Consider the following 17,324-nt stretch of genomic DNA (forward strand, 5'->3'; position numbering starts at 1 on the left):
CCCCTCCCCCCTCCCTCCCCCTCTCCCCCTCCCCCTTCCCCTCCCCTTCCCCCCCCCACCCCACCCCCCTTATCCTTCCTCCTTCCTCCTACCCCCCTCCCCCCCTCCCTACCCCCCTCCCTCCCTCCCTCCCTCCCTCCCTCCCTCCCTCCCCCCTCCCTCCTTCCCTAGGAGATAGATTTAAACTTTAAAATGTGAATAACTTTAAAAATATGACACCGATTTCAATGAAACTTCTTCCATTAGCACCAAAGGGATGACGGTGAGTAAGGTGGGCCTAAAATTGTCGCGCTATCGTGTACCGTTTTGGCTGTAGTTCAGGAACAAACAAACAAACAATGAGAGTTTTAGTATATAGATGGACCAAATGCAGGCAGGTAGGACCAACATAGATGGGGAATTGTGGTCAGTGCGGGCAAGTTCGGCCAAAGGGCGTGTTTCCTTGCTCTATGGCTTTAATAAGAACTGGGGAAAAATTAGTAATGAAAGAGTTTTCAGTTAGAGTCATAGTCATAGAGTCTTAGAGGCAAACAGTGTGAAAACATGCCCTTTGGCCCAACTTGCCCATACTGGATAACATGTCCCATCTACACTAGTCCCACCTGCCTGCATTTGACATATATATATATATATATATATATATATGTGTGTGTGTGTATATATATATGTATATATATGTATATATTCACACACACACACATATGCTGTCTGAGTCTGAAGAAGGGTCTCGACCCGAAAAGTCACCCATTCCTTCTCTCCAAAGATGCTGCCTGACCCGCTGAGTTACTCCAGCATTTTGTGATACCACACACACACACACACACACACAAATAAACAATAGTAATGCAAATGAAAACCATGCCCCCAAATCAATGCAGTTCAGATCCTATTTGGAGGTTGTAGTGTTTAGTGGCCTGATGGTTGTAGGGCAGAAGCTGCTCGTGAACCTGGACCTTACAGTGTGAAATTAGAGCCATTTTTCATTGTCTCCATTATTAGGAGGAATGTGGTATGGGCTGGGAGTTGTTTCTCTCTCCCTTTCCTTGAGGACGGTCACATGGGCTGTGGAGTGTGTGGATTTGGTTGACGGGAGGGAGGGAAGCGTTGCAATGTGTGTGAACAGTGTGGAATGAGAAACACATTGTGCGAGAGGGAGTGTAGCGTTGCTCAGCCTGTCTGACTGCGGGACTGTGCAGAGAGGAAGCTGAAGGGATTAAAACCAAGCAGAAACCTAACCCAACCATAGGGAGACCTGCAATTGTTTTTTTATTTATTTAAAGAAGAAGCCATTCACTGAACTTTCGAGCCACAAAGCTTGGGGTTAAGAAGGAGACGCATCTTTCCGAAGCCAAGAAACAGGCAGAAGACCTCTTTTCCTTTGTGTTGTACTTGTATGAATTACACTGACGAACATGAGCAGCGCAGTTTTTAGGCGAGGATCCAGCAAAGAAGGTTTGAAAAACCTCTTACGGTAAGTGAAAATATTCCTGAAAGATTTACAGCAGTCTGCACTCGCTGGGATTGTGAATGGAGCTTTTGAGAGATATTAAATAGATGCAGCAAATATATCTTATCTGTCCAGGAATTTGCACTATTCTCTGTAACTGCACTTTACTTTACTGGGACTTTCTAATGTAGACGTGCTTATATTACATTGCAGTGATTCGCAGTACAGTAACCAATGCTGGTACTTCTGATCCACACAGATTGCTTATGTTCTTCAATGAAAATAAAAGTCGCTTTAAATTATTATATATTTTTGAACGGGATTGATGCAAAGTGCCAGAGGTTTTGCTTTTCCCTGTTGTCCAACTGGTTAACAATACACCGAGTCAAAGTTGCTTCCGAAACGGGGGATCCCTTTCCTGAATCCAAGGTCGATTTAGTTCTGCTTTTAAACTGTGGGACATTGACAGGGATTTGACTGGATCACTGTCACTTCTGCTTCACGCACTTTCAGAACGTTTCATCTGAAGGGGCCACTATGAATGAAAGCTTTTGCATTCATTTATGATACTTGATATAATTTGCATGAAAGTACATGATGATATCACATGGACCATCAGAACAAGAATCGCAGGCAATACTTGATGTAGAAGGAAATCTGAAAAAGCACATCCTCAAGTTTTTCCCTTTTCCCAATTTTTAGATCACGTTGGCTACAATCCTGTTTATCTCTGTCAGTGTGTGTTTCTCTGTTTTTATCTCTCTGTTTTTATCTCCGTTTTTATCTCTGTTTTTATCTCTGTTTTTTCTCAGTTTCTCTTTTCTGTTTTTTTCTCTTTTTTCTCAATTTTTCTGTTTTCTTTATTTTTTCTCTCCTTTTTCTCTCTCCTTTTTTCTCTCCTTTTCCTCTCCTTTCTTCTCTTCTTTTTTTTCTCTTTTTCTCTCCCTTTTCTCTCCTTTTCGCCCCTTTGCTCTCCTTTTCTCTCTCTTTTATTCTCTGTTTTTTTCTCCCTGATTTTTTCCTTCTCTGTCTCTCTACCGCTATCTCTACCTCCAATTTCTCCCCATTTCTCAGAGCCTCTCCTCCCCTCTCTCTCACACTCTCTCTCTCCTCACTTCCCTGATTCCCTCTGTCTTTCCCGCTTTCCCTTGCCGATCATTTTGTTAATAGTTTGCCAATGATTGAGACTTGCCAATGATTGAGATTTCCATTTATTATCCGTTACATTAGTTGATAAACTAATCCAAGAGGTTTCACAAGGTGCTACTCCCACAGGCTAACTGTTCAATTTGAAGATATCACCATAAAGAGGCACCTTGGGACTAGTGTAGATGGGTCCTGTTGGACAGCATTGGCAAGTTGGGCCGAAGGGCCTGTTTCCATGCTCTGTGTCTCTATGATTGTTTGGGCAACAGAGATAAGCCGGAGGGAAGGAGCTTAAGGCTGGGATCTACAGCAACTGTGCATGACCTTGAGCTGAATAAAACAGCTTTCCAGGGAAATGGTGGCTTCAATGCAACTGTTGTGACTGTGAGGAGCAATCAACTAAATTGACATTAGCCTCACCGATCCGTCACACTCGGGAAAGCTGGTTGTTTCAATTGGGTGATTATGCTCGTTGTATAACTCAGACTACACCAGTTTACCTGCCTAGACTAGGTTTTACTCAGCACCCTGCCGCCTGACCCACTCAGTTACTTCAGCACCTTGAATTTTCCTCGAGATTCCAGCATCAGCAGCTCTCTGCCTCCATTATACTGCTCTACCACGAGATTAGTCTGAAGAAGGGTCCCAACCTGAATCATCACCTATCCATGTTATAGACAATAGGTGCAGGAGGAGGCCATTCGGCCCTTTGAGCCAGCACCGCCATTCAATGTGATCATGGCTGATCATTCTCAATCAGCACCCCGTTCCTGCCTTCTCCCCATACCCCCTGACTCCGCTATCCTTAAGAGCTCTATCTAGCTCTCTCCTGAATGCATTCAGAGAACTGGCCTCCACTGCCTTCTGAGGCAGAGAATTCCACAGATTCACAACTCTCTGACTGAAAACGTTTTTCCTCATCTCAGTTCTAAATGGCCTACCCCTTATTCTAAAACTGTGGCCCCTTGTTCTGGACTCCCCCAACATTGGGAACATGTTTCCTGCCTCTAACGTGTCCAATGTTCTCCAAAGATGCTGCCAGAGCCGCTGAGTTACTCCAGCACTTTGTCTCTTTTTTTGTACACCAGAATCTGCAGTTCCTTGTGTCACTTTATGATGGTGGGGGGGGGGGGGGGGGAGGGAGAGAGAGATTGGCAGATGGATGGAGTAATTGACAAAGGCTAGAGGTGAAAAGGAGGCATAAGGGGTGCCGATAAGGTAAGGGGAGCAGTGAAATGTAAAGCCAGGGTAAAGGTCACAGGGGAAAGGGGACAGAATGGAGAAATGAGTGTGCATCCAGATGGGGCACAGAGAAAAGGGGGGGGGGGGGGTAAGACAAGAGGGTGCGGTGTTACCTAAAATTGGAGAATCAACATTCATACCATTGGGATGTAGGGGGCGGCGGCACAGTGACACAGCCTTACACTGCCTTACACTGCTAGAGTCCTGGGTTTGATCATGACTACGGGTGCTGTCCTTACGGAGTTTGTACGTTCTCCTTTGACTACGCTGGTTTCCCCCGGGTGCTCCGGTTTCCGCCCACACTCCAAAGACGTGCAGGTTAATTTACTTTGGTACGATGAATTGCAAATTGTCCCTGGTGTGTAGGATAGTGCTAGTGAGGTGGGCAATCACTGGTCAGTGCAGACTCTTAAGAGCCTGTTTCCGTGCTGTATCTCTAAAGCCTAAAATCTATCCAAGCAGAATATGAGGTGTTGTTCCTCCAGTTTGCGTGTGGACTCTAGTGATGGAGGAGGCCCAGGACCGGAAGGCCAGTAAGGGAATGGGAAGGGGAGTTAAAATGGTTAGCACCAGGACTCTAAGCTATTGCTGAGTCAGTGTTAAAGCCTTTGTGAACACTGATGCATTTTGCAACGCATAACAGCGAACCAATAAGACATGAACAATAGATATAAGAGTAACAGCGGGCCAGGCTGCATCTCGAGTGAAAAGGAATAGTTGATGTTTCAGGTCGAAACCCTTCGGACTGAAAGATAGAGAAGACCAGAACTGAACAGGGCTGGCAAACAGATGACCTCAGGAAGGGTGGAGTCCATAATGGTCCATTGTTGACTGGGTGTACTAACGACAGGGTTACAAGGATGCCAACAGTGGAACTAGTAGAGCAACTAGGGTGGGAGAGGGAGGGAGAAAGGAGGGGGAAAGTACAGCAGGAGTTACTTGAAGTTAGAGAAAGGTCTTGACCCGAAACGTCACTCGTTCCTTATAGACAATAGACAATAGGTGCAGGAGGAGGTCATTCGGCCCTTCGAGCCAGCACCGCCATTCAATGTGATCATGGCTGATCATTCTCAATCAGTACCCCGTTCCTGCCTTCTCCCCATACCCCCAGTGATGCTGCCTGTCCTGCTGAATTACTCCAGCTTCTTGTGTCTATCTTAGAGAAATCAACCTTCATACCGCTGGGTTGTCAGCTGCCCAAGCGAAATATGAAGTGCTGTTCCTCCAGTTTGTGTGTGGCTTCACTCTTGACAGTGGAGGAGGCCCAGGACAGAAAGGTCAGTGTGGGATTGGGAAGGGGAGTTAAAATGTTTGGCGACCGGGAGATCACAGAGGCCGACAGCTTGCATCTAAGTAGCACCATTACAGAGAGGGAAACATGGTCTCATGGAAGAGCTAAGTGACTGTTTGCTTTGTCTGGTTTGTTGGCTTTAAATGGTATTTCACAGCATCAAATTGCTAATCGCATTAGTTTGAGAAGCTTCTGATGCATGGATTTCATGGTGATAATGCGACAAAGGAGCCTTGCATAATGAACAGAAAAGAAAATGTTAAATGCTGTCCTAGGAAAACGACAAGGGGGGGGGGGGGGGGGGGGAGCTGGCTATAAAAGTCCAGGAGTAAACAAATTCTTTTCAGATCCTGCCTGTTAAAAGCTTTGTGATATTCCTTCATGCCAGACACTTGCGTCTATCAGCAAATCGACAGCCTTCTGGTAAATTCATTTGAAGCTGTGATGTCAGCATCATTTCCACAGGAGATGCTGTTAACATCGCCCAACATTCCTTATTGCTTCCATGGACTGCAGTATCGTTTAGTTTAGAGATACAGCGTGGAAACAAGCCCTTTGGCCCACCGAGTCCGCGCCGATCAGCGATCACCCATGCACTAGTTCTATCCTACACACTAGGGACAATTCACAGAGGCCAATTAACCTGCAAACCTGCACATCTTTGGAGTGTGAGAGGAAACTGGTGCACCCGGAGAAAACGCACATGGTCACCGGGAGAACGTGCAAACTCCGTAAAGATAGCACCCGTAGTCAGGATTGAACCTGGGTCTCTGGCACTGTAAAGCAGCAACTCTGCAGCTGACTCGTCGTTTTGAATGAGAAGCCCCTGTGTGGTATTAACCAGAACCTCACTTGCTTTTCCACTTGGATGGATGCAATGTGATCTTTTTGAGTAACTTTCTCATCAACATGAACTGTAGGCAAAACACAAAGCGCTGGAGGAACGCAGTGGGTCAGGCAGCATCTGTGGGGGGAGATGCAAGGAACTGCAGATGCTGGTTTACAAAAAAAGACACAAAATGGACTGGAAATGTTTCGGGTCGGGACCCTTCTTCAGGGTGAGAACTTGTCAGGCCATCAGGTAAAAGGTTAATTTTTGAAAAAAAGGCACAGTTGGGAGAAATTATTTGCACACGGAGTTAACACATGGAATTAAAAACACAGCACATAGAACAAGACAATATTTTGGTCCGCAATGTTTGTGCTGAACATGATGGCAAGACTAACTCTTCTCTACCTGCGTATAATTCATATCCATCCATTCCCTGCTTATCCATGCATCTATTCAAAAGCCTCCTAAATCCCACTATGGTATCCGCCTCCACTACCACCCCCGGCAGTGCATTCCAGGCATTCACCACTCTGCGTAACAAACAAGATGCCCCATACCTCTCCTTTAAACCTGGCTCCTCTCACCCTTATAGCTATGCTCTTGAGTATTTGATTTTTCTATCCTGTGAAAAAGGTTCTGACTATCTACCCTATCTATGCCTCTCATAATTTTATATACTTCAATCGGGTCTCCCCGCAACCTCTGTCCAGTGTTCCAGAGAAAACAATCCCAGTCGACCCAACTTCTCACTGCAGCTAGACACAAAAAGCTGGAGTAACTCAGCGGGTCAGGCAGCATCTCTGGAGAAAAGGAATAGGTGACATTTCGGGACGAGACCCTTTTTCAGACTGAGAGTCAGGGAAAAGGGGAAACGAGAGACATGGACAGTGATGTAGAGAGATATAGAGCAAATGAAAGATGTGCAGAAACGTAGTGACGATAAAGGAAACAGGCCATTGTTAGCTGTTTGGTGAGAATGAGTACAGACAATGAGACTCGACAAGATGACTTTGAAGCTGGCATGACTTGGATGGGGGAGGGATGGAGAGAGAGGGAATGCAGGGGTTCCTTGAAGTTAGAGAAATCAATATTCATATCACTGGGTTGTAAGCTGCCCTTACATATGAATATCGAGGAAACAAAAGGGACATAAAGCCAATCAAATCAATGCTTAATGGTACATTTTTTTAATGCAATGAGTCTAGGAAATAATTTTATTTTAGTTTATTATTGTCACCTGTACTGAGGTACAGTGAAACACTTTTTGTTGCGTGCTAAACAGTCAGCGGAAAGACTACATATGATTACAATTGAGCCATCCACAGTATACAGATACAGGATAAAGGGAATAACAATTCGTGAAGATAAAGTCCGATTAAAGATTGTCCAAGGGTTTTCAATAGAAACATAGAAACATAAAAAATAGGTGCAGGAGCCGGCCATTCGGCCCTTCAAGCCAGCACGGCCGTTCAATATGATCATGGCTAATCATCCAAAATCAGTACCCCGTTCCTGTTTTTTCCCCATATCCCTTGATTCCTTTAGCCCTAAGAACTAAATCTAACTCTCTCTTGAAAACAGTAATAGTTGTACCATGTCCTACTTTCCCGTGAAGACTGGTATTCTCTAATCATCTGCCTTATTTCAAGGACCAGTCTCACCCCGGTCACTCCCAGCATCAATGAGGTAGATAGTAGCTCAGGACCGCTCCATTGTTGGTGAGAGGAAGGTTCAGTTGCCTGATAAGAAAGCTGGGAAGAAACGGTCTCTGAATCTGGAAGTGCGTGTTTTCACATTTCTCTACCTCGTGCATGATGGAAGAGGGCGTGACCAGGGTGAGAGTGGTCCTTGAAATAAGGCAAAGATAAGACACAAAAAGCTGGAGTCGGGACGTCTGAAGAGGGCTCTAGACCCGAAACGTCACCCATTCCTTCTCTCCAGAGGTGCTGCCTGACCCATTGAGTTACTCCAGCTTTTTGTGTCTATCTTCCGTTTTAACCAGCATCTGCAGTTCCTCCCTACACACTTGAAATAAGGCAGATGATTAGAGAATACTGGTCTTCACAGGAAAGTATGACAGAATACAACTATTACTGATACATGCGGGTAACGGAACATTCCAAGTTAAATTGTTTTCAGATGACGTAGAGAGAGAAAATAAAAGAAGTGGCAATGTTGTGTGAGGAAGCACATGGTGTAATGAGGAAAGATGATATGTTAGGATCGTCAACACAAGGGTGGCACAGTGGCACAGCTCAGGGCCGTTTTTACAGCATTATGGGCCCCCGGGCAAAGCAGTGTACTGGGGCCCCTACCGTTACTCTCCCCCACCCCCCTTTCCCTACCAGCCCCCCCCCCCATGTCGTGCCGGCGAAAAGCACTTACCGAAAAGCACTTAGCGATGGAGTTAGGGTGCTACATTGTTGCGAAAAGCACTTACAGATCGCTGTGAGAAGCACTTAGGGATGGAAAATGTTGCGAAAAAAGCACTTATTGAACCTACATTTTTAAAGTAGTATTTATTTATTGCAAGTCACTTAACATACACAGATCAGCATGGGGCCCCTATGCTCGTGGGGCCCCGGGCAAGTGCCCATCAGGCCCATGCGTTAAGACGGCCCTGGCACAGCTGGTAGTGTTGCTGCCTCACTGTGTCAGAGACCCGGGTTCAATCCTGACCTTGGGTGCTGTCTGTGTGTGGTGACTGCGTGTGCACTCCTGATTTTTTGGGAATCACTGAACTCTGCTTGAGTCTGAAGAAGGGTCCCGACCAGAAACGCCACCTATCCATGTTCTCCGGAGATGCTGCCTGCCGCGCGCGCTGAGATACTCCAGCAGTGTCTTTTTTGTTGTTGTAAACCAGCATCTGCAGTTCTTTGTATCTGTCTTGAACTCAATCAGAACAACCTCCGCCTTCTTGAGGTGGAGAATTACAAATATATTAAAATATCTCAAATAAATTCTCCTCGCCTAAATCCCGAGTGGTCGAATTTAGATCAAATAAAGAAGAAATATTAAGGAACTTGGAGTTCTTTACTCGTAGATAAATCACTGTGCTGGAATAAATTGTGTTCTCGGCCGTGAGGGGAGGAAATAACAAGAGTCTCTCATCCTTATTTGCCTAATGTCAGATAACTATCTCGGTGCCGAGGTACATGAAGTTCATCAACATGGTGTTGCTTTTTTCAGATAGGGAAATGCGATCGAGCAAAAATATATAGACTGATAGTAGCAGAAGCAAATGGTGACAATTCTGGGGGGTGGTTGAAGTGGCACAGTGGCACAGCGGTGAAGTTACTGCCTTACACCGCTGGAAACCTGACTCTGGGTGCTGTCTGTATGGAGTTCGTATGTTCTCTCCGTGACCGTGTGGGTTTTCACCGAGTGCTCCGGTTTTCTATTCCAACATTCCAGGGACATGTGCCCATGTAGGTTAATTGGCCTTCTGTAAATTGCCCCTGGTGTGTGGGGAATTGACGAGAAAGTGGGATAACAGAACTTGTGTGAACGGGCGATCGATGGTCGGCACAGGCTCAGTTTCCACACTGTATCTCTAAACCAAGCTCAGCTAAATTGTCTTGCAGAAATGTAGTGAGGAGGATTGAAGAAGAAGGAATTTTTGACGTAGTCCCTAGCCAGTCCGGTATTCAGCCTGCGATCCAGTCAGTGCATGATTACAATCGAGCCATCTGTGGTGTACAGATATGGAATGAAGGGAGTAATGTTTAGTGCAAAATAAAGTCCAGTAAAGCCCGATTAAAGATTTCCGAGGGTTGCCAATTAGGTAGATGGGAGATCAGGACAGTTCTCTAATTGTAAGAGGACAGTTCAGTTGCCTGATAACAGCTAGTAAGAAACTGTCCCCGAATCTGGAAATACATAAAACATTCAAAAAGTCAGAAATGTCTAACTCGGCAGGTTTGAAAATGTTGTGCATCTCTCAATCCCAAATGATACAGGTTGACTTTCTTTCACTGGGGAAATAGCATGTTTGGATTTTAAAGTTATCATGCCAAGTTCATTGTTGCAAAACCTGTCATACAATTGCAGGGTCACTGAAACTCTGGCATGGTGTGACGCATGCACATAACGTCAAAGTAAAAGGTTCAACGTTTCCACAACCCACTGACAAGTTGGGTAACGTTGATTTTTTTGTTGCAATGTTTCACATGGCGCTGACTCAAAATCTGCGGATTACAGCTACTGGTTTAATCTGGACTGTGGTAGAGATTATCTCGAATAGCCATGGGCATCATTCAAATGGAAGACACAAAGTGCTGGAGTAAGGCAGTGGGTCTGCACAGTAGCACAGCGGTAGAGTTACTGCCTCACAGTGCCAGAGGCCCGGGCTCGATCCTGACCACGGGTGCTGTCTGTATGGGCTTGTGGCTTTTTGTAAATCTCAATTGTTGGTGTAAACCAGCATCTGCAGTTCTTGCAATTGAGTCTGAAGAAGGGTCCTGACCACAAAATGTCACCTATTCCTTTTCTCCAGAGATGCTGCTTGACCCGCCGAGTTCTGGGATGGCGGGACTTTCATATGAAGAAAGACTGGATAGACTAGGCTTGTACTCGCTGGAATTTAGAAGACTGAGGGGGGATCTTATAGAAACATATAAAATTCTTAAGGGGTTGGAGAGGCTAGATGCGGGAAGATTGTTCCCGATGTTGGGGGAGTCCAGAACCAGGGGTTTCAGCTTAAGGATAAGGGGGAAGTCTTTTAGGACCGAGATGAGAAAACATTTCTTCACACAGAGAGTGGTGAGTCTGTGGAATTCTCTGCCACAGAAGGTAGTTGAGGCCAGTTCATTGGCTATATTTAAGAGGGAGTTAGATGTGGCCCTTTTTGCTAAAGGGATCAGGGGGTATGGAGAGAAGGCAGGTACAGGTTACTGAGCTGGATGATCAGCCATGATCATATTGAATGGCGGTGCAGGCTCGAAGGGCCGAATGGCCTACTCCTGCTCCTATTTTCTATGTTTCTATGTTTCTATGAGTTACTCCAGCACTTTGTCTTCAATATAAACCAGCAATCAGTAATGTTCTGCAATCAGTTTTCACACTGAACCATGTTGTCAGCTTTTTCCATGACTGTTACGGAAATCATTTGAAGGATGATACAATAATGCAAATGCTACAATATCATCCCTGGAATCATTTGGGTCATTGTACATGTAGCAAGCAGTTATATACCAGCATTGAAGTCTGCGTCCATAGAGATTTGGAGCTTTTCTGAACTTGCTATCATCATGCGATTAGTCAAGTATTCTAACCGTGGGAAGGAACTGGGGTTGATCGCTGAAAATTTGAGAAGAGTCATCTTTAAAAAAAAAAAGAATACCATTCCAATAACTGTGAGGCTGGTAATGAAATATACCAGGAATATAATGTGAAGAATAATGGGAAATTAATGTCGTTGTAATTGGAATAAACAACAACATTAAGAAACTAGAGACTAAGTCACACCAAGCATATGTACCAAGTGTGGACTCAACGATCACTTTGCTGAACACTTCAAGTTGTAGACTCGTAGAAAACTGGCCCTTTGGCTTAACTTGCCCAGGCCGACCAACATGCCCCATCTACACCAGTCCCACCTACCTGCGTTTGGCCCATATATATTTCTAAAACTATCCGATCTGTGTACCTGTCCAAATGTTTCTTACGTGTTATGATAGTACCTGTCTCAAGTACCTCCACCAGCAGCTCGTTCCATATACCTACCACCCTTTGTATTAAATCAAAGTTGCCCCTCGCCTTCTGTTTCTGTGCCTTCTGTAAATAATCTCTGTGCATTAACCCTATATATTCCCTTCATGATCTTCTGCATCTTATACACCTCTATACACCTCTATAAAATCACCCCTGAGCCTTCTACGCTCCAACCTTTACCTGCTCAACCTTTCCAACATTTTCCCAGCTTAAGGGCGTCTTTCCTATGGCTGATGAAGGCCAGTGTGCCAAAAAACCCTCATCCTCTCTCCCCCTGACACCACATTTTGGGGGAATTCTTAACTCAAATTACAACAACGTGAATGAGGGCAGCATGGTGACGCAGTGGTAGAGTTGCTGCCTTAAGGCGGCAGAGACCCTGGTTCAATCCTAACCATAAGTGCTGTCTTTACGGAATTTGTACGTTCTCCCTGTGACCTCGTGGGTTTTCTCCAGTTGCTCCGGTTTCCTCCCACACTCCAAAGACGTACAAGTTTGTAGGTTAATTTTGTAGGATAGTGTTAGTACGGGGTGATTGCTGGTCGGCGTGGACTCTGTGGGCTGAAGGTCCTGTATTTCTAATGTCTAAAGACTAAAGAGCAAAAACAACAAGAGGGAAAGCCACCTAGCTCTGTGTCAAAAGGAAAACAGAGCCATTAATTAAAAACTGGGGAACATATCGGCCGGAAGGGGAAAAACTATAAATATAAATGTAACAAAGAAGAATAGTTTATGTCAGGGGATGAGTCGGGAAATGAGATAACATTAAAAAAATACGAGTATTAATAGGACGAACAAATAATAAAAATAGCTTAGGAACAATTAATGCACAGCAAATATACAATAATAAGATTAGAAAGGTAACAAATCGAATGACAGGAAAACTGTGGATGAGCAGAAAGCCCAATAAAAGAGCTTTTGGAAGCACAATGATAAACAAAGGTGCAAATGAAATACAATCTACTCAGCGGGTCAGGCAGCATCTGTGGAGGGAATGGATAGGTGGTGTTTCAGGTCGGGACCCTTCTTCAGACTGATTGTAGTATGGGGGGAGAAAGCTGGAAGAGAGGTGGTGGTGGGGCAAAGCCTGGTGAGTGATAGGTGGATACAGGCGAGGGGGGTGGTCTATTGGCAGATGGGTGGAGTAGATGACAAGGATAGAGTTAAAAAGGAAACTAAAGGGTGCCAGGAGAGGAGAGGAGAGGGTTATGGGTGGAAGGGGATGGGGAAGAGGGGTTTATGATAGAGGCTATCGATAGCAAGAATTTATAATATTGGAAGGGTTTTGAGGATATGTGTGGAGGATTTCTTTATTTTTAAACAGAGGGTGGTGGGTGTGTGGAACGTGCTGCCGGGGTGGTGGTGGAGAGGCTTTTGGGTGGGCACATGGATATGCAGGGGAAACCATGCAGGCAGAGGAGATTAGTTTATCTTGGCATCAAGTTCAGCACAGATATTGTAGGCTTCTTCTTCTTTCATGTCCATCTATGTTTCAATGTCATCGTCTGTCCTGAAAAGGGCGCAAGCTTCCGGCGCCAATCAGTGGGAGCCATCACTTGTACAGTAGACGATGGTGGTTACAGAATCAGCTCAGGACACTTCCAGTTTCCAGCCCTGCGACGTGGACGCTTCTGCTATGGGGCCATTGTGGGCTTTAGGGCCTGTTCCTGTGCTGTACGATTCTATATTCCAAAAGAAAATCAATTACATTGACAAATAACCTCAAAGGGTTTTTTAACATAAATTCCCATTTAAGTGAAATTGATTGAAAGACACAGCTTGGAAACAGGCCCTTTAGAATAGTGAGTCCACGCCGGCCATCGATCATCCGTTCACACTAGTTCTATGTTGTCCCACTTTCTCTTCCACTCCTTACGCACTAGGAACAATTTACAGAGGGCCACTTAACCTCCAAACACGCACGTCTTTGGGACGCGGGAGGAAACCGGAGCACCCGGAGGAAACCCACGCAGTCGCAGGGAGAAGGTGCAAACTCCACACCGACAGCACCAGAGGTCAGGACCGAGCCAGGTCTCTGACGCTGTGAGGCAGTGGCTCGACAGCTGCTCCACTGTACAGCACTAAAATTGTCAAGAACAAATTAAACCGAAGATGGAGCCAAAATGCTGGAGTAACTCAGCGGGACAGGCAGCATCTCTGGAAAGAAGGAATGGGTGATGTTTCGGGTCTGAAGAAGGGTCTCAACCCAAAACATCACCCATTCCTTCTCTCCGGAGATGCTGCCAGTCCCGCTGAGTTACTCCAGCATTTTGTGTCTTCCTTCGGTATTAACCAGCATCAGCAGTTCCTTCCCACACAAGAACAAATTATGTATTTTTGAAACATTTTTAAGGCTGTGAAGAAAAAATTAAATATCTGAAAGAGTAGGGCAAATGTATTAGACAATAGGCAATAGGTGCAGGAGTAGGCATTCAGCCCTTTGAGCCAGCACCACCATTCAATGTGATCATGGCTGATCATTCTCAATCAGTACCCCGTTCCTGCCTTCTCCCCATACCCCCTGACTCCGCTATCCTTAAGAGCTCTATCTAGCTCTCTCTTGAATGCATTCAGAGAATTGGCCTCCACTGCCTTCTGAGGCAGAGAATTCCACAGATTCACAACTCTCTGACTGAAAAAGTTTTTCCTCATCTCCGTTCTAAATGGCCTACCCCTTATTCTTAAACTGTGGAACTGTATTATAGTTCATTTTCACTTTCAGGATTTATATTAGCAGTAATCAGCACTTCTCAATTCTTAGAACTTCTAACTTGATGATATAACTTCCTCTGCAACACGTTTAGTTCATGTTTACAATGTATAAAAAAAACTATTGCATCCTTCCTGGTGAATTTCTGATGGCAAGTTAGACCACAGGCTGATATTGGTAGAGGGATAATCACAAAGCTGTCAAAAAGGAACAGTAACGTTGTGGCACTAACTTATCACCACACTCGTACTCCACACCCAAAGTTACTGTAACTTCTGCAGAGGGACAGTGACAGTTTCCACTGGCCCCACGGTTACTTTGAAAGCCAAGTCCGTTCCATGGCGAGGACTCGCTGAATCAGACTGGGCTGCTGCCTCGTGTGTCAACAAACGGTAATGTTGTTAAAAGGACAGAATGCATGATCAGTTACTGTTGCACAGAAAATAAGCGGCGTACTTTCTGTCTTCATCAGGTAGACAGTTTACACTTTGCCATAGCAACTGTTAAGTTGCAGACACCAGCTCTAGTATGTGCGCCACCTTTGTGTGTCACAAAGAGCAGGGGTAAGGGCAGCACGGTGGCGCTACAGTCTGAAGAAGGGTCCAGACCTGAAACGCCACCCATTCATGTTCTCCAGAGATAGAGTCGCTGCTTTAGTGCGCCAGAGGCCCGGGTTTTATCCTGACTACGGGATGCTGTCTGTACAGTTTTACGTTCTCCCCGTGACCGTGTGGGTTTTCTCCAGGTGCGCCGGTTTCCTCCCACATTCCAAAGACGTGCAGGTTTGTAGGTTAATTGCCTTTGGTAAAATTGTAAATTGTCCCTCTTGTGTAGGATAGTGCTGGTGTACGGGCGATTGTTGATCGACGTGGTGGACCGAGGGGCCTGTTTCCACACTGTATCTCAAAGTCTTTAAATAAGCTTTGCGGGCCAGGCAGTAACTCTGGAGAACATGAATGGGTGGCGTTTCAGGTCTGAACCCTTCTTCAGACTGATTTGCAGGTGGAGGGACAATTTACAATTATACCTGCAAACCTGTACGTCTTTGGAGTGTGGGAGGAAACCGGAGATCTCGGAGAAAAGCCTCGCAGGTCCCGGGGAGAACGTACAAACTCCATACAGACAGCACCCATAGTCAGATTCGAACCCAGGTCTCTGGCGCTCTGGCTACAACTCTACCCCTGTGTCCTAAAGCTTTCAAATGATTTTACAGCCCATTTAAGTCCAGTCACTATTTCAGTGTAGAAAGCCTTTCGATTTGTGTACAAGTGAATCCCCTAAACAACAGTGTGATAATTACGGAAATCTGTCTTAGATTTGTCATTTGAGGCATAAACTTTAGTCAGGTCCCCAGGAAGGACTCCTTTAATCTTCTATGGGGAGTGTCATTAGAGGTTTTTACATCTGTGAATGTACTGTTAGGCATCTCTCTATTTCCTTGAATGCAGAACAATGGGGAATTGGTGTACACAGATCATTAACATTTATTGCACGGGGCCCTGTATTTAACTAAAGGAAAAATAAACAATTGATCCTTATCTCAGGAAGCTGAAACATAAATCTGGGGAAAGAATCCCTGAGGGTTGGTGAGGCAGCCTTGGCTTGCATTCCTTTAGGTGTAGGCACCAAAATGTTGAGGTCGTTGACACAATAAACTGAAGGAATAGATAGTGCGGCACGGTGGCGCAGCTGTAGAGTTGCTGCCTGACAGCATCAGGGACCAGGATTCGATCCTGACAACGAATGCTGTCTGTACGGAGTTTGCGCGTTCTCCCAGTCACCAAGTTGATTTCCCCTGGGTTTTTTCCCCACATTCCAAAGACGTACAGGCTCGTAGGTTATTTAGCTTTGGTAAAAATTGTAAATTGCCCCTAGTGTGTAGGGCAACGTTAGTCTGCGGGGATCGCTGGTCGGCGCGGACTCGGTGGGCCAGAGGGCCTGCTTCCAGGCTGTGTCTCTAAACTAAACTAAGCTCAACATAAAACAGTACAGCACAGGGACAGGCACTTTTTGCCCACAATGTCCATGCCGAACATGATACCAAGTTAAACTAATCTCCTCTGCCTGCATGTGATCCATATCCCTCCAGTCGCTGCATATCCGTGTGCCTATCCAAATGTCTCTTAAACACTACAATCATATCAGCCTCCACCACCACCCCTGGCAGCGCATTCCAGGCCCCCACCACTCTGTGTAAAACTAAACTTGCCCCGCACATGACCTTTAAACTTTGCCCCTTCTCACCTTAAACCTATGTCCAAGAGTCTTGGACAATTCCACCTTGGAGAAAAATGTTCTGACTGCCTGCCTACCCCTATCTATGTCTCATAACTTTATATACTTCTATCAGGTCTCCCCTCACACACTGGCACTCCAGAGAAAACAATCCAAGTGTGTCCAACCTCTCCTCTCTCAAGAGAGAGCTAGATAGAGCTCTTAAGGATAGCAGAGTCAGGGGGTATGGGGAGAAAGCAGGAACGGGGTACTGATTGAGAATGATCAGCCATGATCACATTGAATGGCAGTGCTGGCTCGAAGGGCCGAATGGCCTACTCCTGCACCTATTGTCTATTGTCTATTGTCTATTGTCCTGACAGCTAGTACCCTCAAATCCAGGCATCATTCTGGTAAACCTCCTCTGCACCCAGTGACCAAGGCACCTGGACATAAAACTAATGGTAAGACAACTAGGAATGAAGTTTGGATGCATTCGTTCATAAAAGAGGTTCATTAAAATTGGAAGTACTTTTTATCGAAGGCTGTGGGCACCTGAATTCGAGACTCGAGTGATGGCATTAGACTTAAATACAGTTGGTTTGGAGCAAATAATTCGGATAGAGTTTTGTTACATATCATCCATGATCCTACTGAACCGATCACACCGAGCTGGAATTGGAGTCAGAGAGTCGTACAGCACGGAAATGGGCCCTTCGGCCCAACTTGT

The 17,324-nt window shown here is 45.5% G+C and overlaps 1 protein-coding gene across 2 annotated transcripts in view; it reads left to right on the forward strand.

Annotated features, from left to right (window-relative positions):
- Positions 1–1,066: 1,066 nt before the first annotated feature.
- lsp1a (lymphocyte specific protein 1 a) overlaps positions 1,067–17,324 on the forward strand; it is a 108,078-nt gene continuing 91,820 nt past the window's right edge. Inside the window, exon 1 of one of the 2 annotated variants that reach the window (XM_078415413.1) lies at positions 1,067–1,471. In XM_078415413.1, the coding sequence (XP_078271539.1) occupies positions 1,413–1,471 (59 nt within the window). In that variant the 5' untranslated portion in view covers positions 1,067–1,412. The remainder of the gene's footprint in view (positions 1,472–17,324) is intronic. The other variant, XM_078415411.1, reaches the window with a different exon arrangement.

Source organism: Rhinoraja longicauda, chromosome 18, assembly GCF_053455715.1.
Source record: "Rhinoraja longicauda isolate Sanriku21f chromosome 18, sRhiLon1.1, whole genome shotgun sequence".
In the NCBI taxonomy this organism is placed as follows: Eukaryota; Metazoa; Chordata; class Chondrichthyes; order Rajiformes; family Arhynchobatidae; genus Rhinoraja; species Rhinoraja longicauda.